Source organism: Myotis myotis, unplaced genomic scaffold (genome assembly GCF_014108235.1).
Source record: "Myotis myotis isolate mMyoMyo1 unplaced genomic scaffold, mMyoMyo1.p scaffold_m19_p_4, whole genome shotgun sequence".
Taxonomy (NCBI): Eukaryota; Metazoa; Chordata; class Mammalia; order Chiroptera; family Vespertilionidae; genus Myotis; species Myotis myotis.
Genome location: NW_023416346.1, coordinates 107,791,069 through 107,795,487, shown reverse-complemented (window position 1 = coordinate 107,795,487; position 4,419 = coordinate 107,791,069). Strand labels below are relative to the sequence as shown.

Below are 4,419 nucleotides of genomic sequence, written 5' to 3'. Positions count from 1 at the left end.
CCGGTCCCCTCAGAGCCAACCGCCACCGCCAGCGGCCCGCAGCCTCCCGCGTGTCTTGTCGCTGCAGCCGCCTGTCCCCGGTGCCCTGTCCTCTCCCGGGACCTTCCGAGACCCCAGCCGCCTGTCCCCGGTGCCCTGCCCTCACCCGGGACCTTCCGAGACCCCAGCCGCCTGCACCTGTGACCCGCCGGCCTCCTGCACTCCGCCTGGGCCTCCGACCCGCTCCTGCGCCTGCAGACATGGCCACTCCTCCGCCCTCCTCTGAGCGCCAGGGCTACCATCCAGACTGCGAGGCCGCCATCAACCAGCAGATCGGCCTGGAGCTCTACGCGGCCTCCGTGTACACCTCCATCGCCGGCTACTTCCAGAGGCCCGACCGGGCCTGGCAGCAGGGCTCCCAGTTCTTCCGGAAGCGGGCCCTCAAGAAGAGGGAGCAGGCGGAGCGGCTGGTGTGGCTGCAGAGCCAGCGCGGGGCCCGCGTCCTGCTGGAGGACGTCCCCCGGCCGCAGCAGCACGAGTGGGACAGCGGCCTGGTGGCCCTGGAGCTGGCCCTGCTCCTGGCGAAGAGAGTGGACCAGGGCCTGCGGCACCTGCACCGCCTGGCCACCCACCGGGAGGACGCCCACCTGTGCGAGTTCCTGGAGAGCCACTGCCTGCACCCACAGGCGGCCTTCCTCCAGGAGCTGGGCGACCACATCAGCCAGCTGCGCCAGATGCAGGCCCCCGAGTCCGGCCTGGAGGAGGACCTGCTCCACAAGCTCACCCTGGGCGACGGACAGGAGCACTGACCGGGACTGCCTTCCCGAGAGCCGTGGGGGCCTCCCTGCCCCGTGCCCGGATGCCCATGGCCACATTGCCCAAGCAAGACGGGCACCGCAGTTCCGTGTTCAAGGTTCGCTGTCTCTTCAAATAAAGTCATTGGTTCTTAAATAAATAAGGGTCTTTCTCTGATTCCTCTGAGCAAATCCTCATATTTCATTTTTAAAACTGGTATCCAGGAGTCTCCACCCAGGCCTCAATTAGGTGCAGCTCAGGACCCTAGAAGGAGGGAGGAGGGATTCTATAGGATCCTGATGGAGGGAGGAGGTATTCCATAGGACCCTGATGGAAGAGAGAGGAGGGATTCCATAGGATCCTGATGGAGGGAGGAGGGATTCCATAGGACCCTGATGGAGGGAGGAGGGATTCCATAGGATCCTGATGGAGGGAGGAGGAATTCCATAGGACCCTGATGGAGGGAGGAGGGATTCCATAGGACACTGATGGAGGGAGGAGGGATTCCATAGGATCCTGGTTGGAGGAGGTAGGATGGAGTACAAAGGACCCAGATGGAGTGATGGAGAAAGGATTCCATAGGATCCAGTTGGAGGGAGGGAGGAGGGATTCAATAGGATCCTGGAGGGAGGAGGGAGGAGGCAGTCCATAGGACCATGGATGGAGGGAGGAGGAATACCATGGGACCCCGACGGAGGGAGGAGGGATTCCATAGGACCCTGGATGGAGGGAGGAGGAATTCTATAGGACCCTGGAGGAGGGAGGAGGGGTTCCATAGGACCCAGATGGTTGGAGTGAGGAGGGATTCCATAAGATCCTGATGGAGGGTGAGAGGAGGGATTATTTGGATCCTGGATGGAGGGAGGAATGATACCATGAGACCCTGATGGAGGGAGGAGGGGTTCCATAAGATCCTGGATGGAAAGAGAGATGGGGATTCCATAGGACCCTGATGGAGGGAGGGAGGGAGAAGGGATTCCATAGGACCCTGATGGAGGGAGGAGGGATTCCATAGGACCATGATGGAGGGAGGATGGATTCCATAGGATCCTGGATGGAAAGAGAGATGGGGATGCCATAGGATACTGATGGAGGGAGAGAAGGAGGAGGGATTCCATAGGACCCTGATATAGAGAGAGAGGAGGGATTCCATAGGATCCTGATGAAGGAGGGAGGAGGGATTCCATCGGACCCTGATATAGGGAGGGAGGAGGGATTCCATAGGATCCTGATGAAGGAGGAAGGAGGGATTCCATTGGACCCTGATGGAGGGAGGAGATATTCTATTGGACCCTTATGGAGGAGGTAGGAGGGATTTCATAGGACCCTGCATGGAGTGGGAGGTATTCCGTGGGACCCTGCATGGAGGAGGAGTTATTCCATGTGAACCTGGATGGAGGAGGAGGTATTCCGTGGCACCTGGGAAAACACAAAATTTACCTACCCCTTATAAACAATGTATATGAGGATGCAGTCAGGTGGAAGGTCTTCGGCCCTTTGAATGTGGATGAATGTTCATGCTAAACATATAAAACATATCCTTAAATCACAGCTGTGCTTACCTCTGGGAAAAGGGTGAATTGAATGGGATTGGGCAGGGCCTGAAAGAAAGGATTCTTATATTTAACCTACAGTTTTTGGTTTACTAAAATATGCAAATATTAATATTTGTTAACATCTGGGTGGCAAGATGGAGGCCCCTTACTCTAAGATCAGAGTAAATGAAATTGCTACACTGCGGATGATCCTTGGTCAATTGTGAGAGTAAATAGCTGCTCTGTGAATAGCAGATCTGTTTTAACTTGCTCAGCTCTAACCCTCCCCCACCCCTACTTACATAGTACAGTAAAGATCTTTGGCATCTGAGCCTTTTAATCTCCCCAAACTACACTCCAAGACAGTGAATGAATGTAAGATAATTCCAGACCTGCAGAGAAGGGAAACAATAGGACACATTTTGCTAGAAGGAAAAAACACTAGTGTTCCAATGTGAGAAATTGCCGGAGTCCATTCATTGTCTTCACTAGCTGAGTTTAGACAGAGACCCCCCAAAAGCTAGTAATCTTTGAAGTTCTAGCAAAGGTCAGAACTGTGCACCACCCAGTTAATTTAGGTAATAATAGTTGAAGCATCCCCACCTTAGTTCCCTTAATTCCTTAGATACTTATGTAGATCCTTGTGGATTATTGTTAATCAGATACTCCGCCTACTCCCGGAAATCTATTGATGAGCTAATCAGATACTTTGTCTATTCCTGGAAATTGTTTGCTGATCTGTGTGTCATTGAAACCTCCTTACCCTAAGGGCTACTCCAGATCAATAAAAGATTGGAGCAGCCTGAGCATTGGAGGAAGTCCTTTGGGACTTGCCCTCCTGGTCCCCCAATATTGCAAAATTATCTCGTGTCTTTTTCTCTCATTTGTTGTGCGGCTCCTCTTTTAGATACCGAACCCTACTCCACGCAGAACGTGGAGGGAGTATTACTCGACATTTGGCACCCGACGGGTAATCTGGAAGTGCAGGCCTCGCTGGAGCGAGAAAAGGAAGTTTTCACCGAAAAGGTGTGGAAAACTCACCGAAAAAAGGTGGGGGAATTCTACCGCACGCAATGCCCAGGATCAACTACAGAAGCCCGGGTCTGTAAGTACACTGGGAACGTTTTCTTAACCAGGCTAACAAACGGGGCAGGATTTGGCTTTAAAAAAGTAGATTCGGCTTTAAAAAGGTATATTTGGCTTTTAAAAACTAAGAAATTTTATTATAGACTTTTGATTTGCATGTTTAAAGTGTTAAAATTTTAGAAGGTAATCTTTTACAGTTTTTGCATGTTATTATAGAATATAATCTTTGTTTTTCTGAAAAAGGTACTCTTTTAGATCGGGCTGAAAAAATAGTGCTATGGTCATCTTAATGTGTTTTCTTATCTTAATTTGTATTTGGAATCTATCTGTAATAAGAAATGAAACCCAGCTGCCGAATCTCTCTCTGGTTCAGAGAGATTCAAAGGTGGCAGGAGAGCACAGAGCAATAAGCTCTCCCACAATGAGATTACTTAATGTTCTGTTTAAAAACTACCTGAGAACATGTCGGGAAGTGCAAAGTCTAGCCAAGGTCACCTTGGGTGCTAGCTATTACTTTGGAAAGCGAAAAGGGAAAAAAAATTTTAAAATCTGTTTTTCTATTAAGCATGACTTTGGGAACAAATACGCCATCTGAGTCATTTGCTGAAACTTCCCCCAAAGCAGGATGTGGGGGAAAGGAAGGAAAGAAGCTCACGTGGCTATCCAATATGGACGTCACTCCCCAAGAAAGCCACTTTTTCGCCTCATCTTCGCCATCTTTATCCTTTTTTTCCAGCTAATGACTTAAAGCTTTTACAAATTCATAAATGCATCCAGGATTTCTGTGCACATGTAAAGGGAAAAGGCCAGTTTAAAAACGAGTGCACATAGTTTTGAGCTGAACTTGACCTTTTGCTGTGTACAGAATAAAAACCCGAGACTGTTTTGGCCTTAAAAATGGCGGAGATGAACCTGACAAAGAAATGCAGACAGGTTTCCCAAGGCAATTTAAAGTAGCTCTTTTGAAATTTCCCGCCCTGAGGCAAGTACCACCAGGAAGTTGATAGTCAACTTTACATGTGAA

General features: G+C 50.3%; 1 protein-coding gene and 1 pseudogene across 1 annotated transcript; one reads left to right on the top strand and one right to left on the bottom strand.

The window, feature by feature from the left end:
* Positions 1-239: 239 nt before the first annotated feature.
* Positions 240-788, top strand: LOC118653575 (ferritin heavy chain-like). Its single transcript, XM_036304215.1, has one exon. The coding sequence runs from the start codon at positions 240-242 to the stop codon at positions 786-788; it is 549 nt and encodes a 182-aa protein (XP_036160108.1).
* Positions 789-1,384: 596 nt separating this feature from the next.
* LOC118653574 overlaps positions 1,385-4,419 on the bottom strand; it is a 168,401-nt pseudogene continuing 165,366 nt past the window's right edge.

Excerpts from the sequence above, each read along its gene's own strand:
- LOC118653575 (XM_036304215.1), top strand. The coding sequence starts at position 240 with ATGGCCACTCCTCCGCCCTCCTCTGAGCGCCAGGGCTACCATCCAGAC.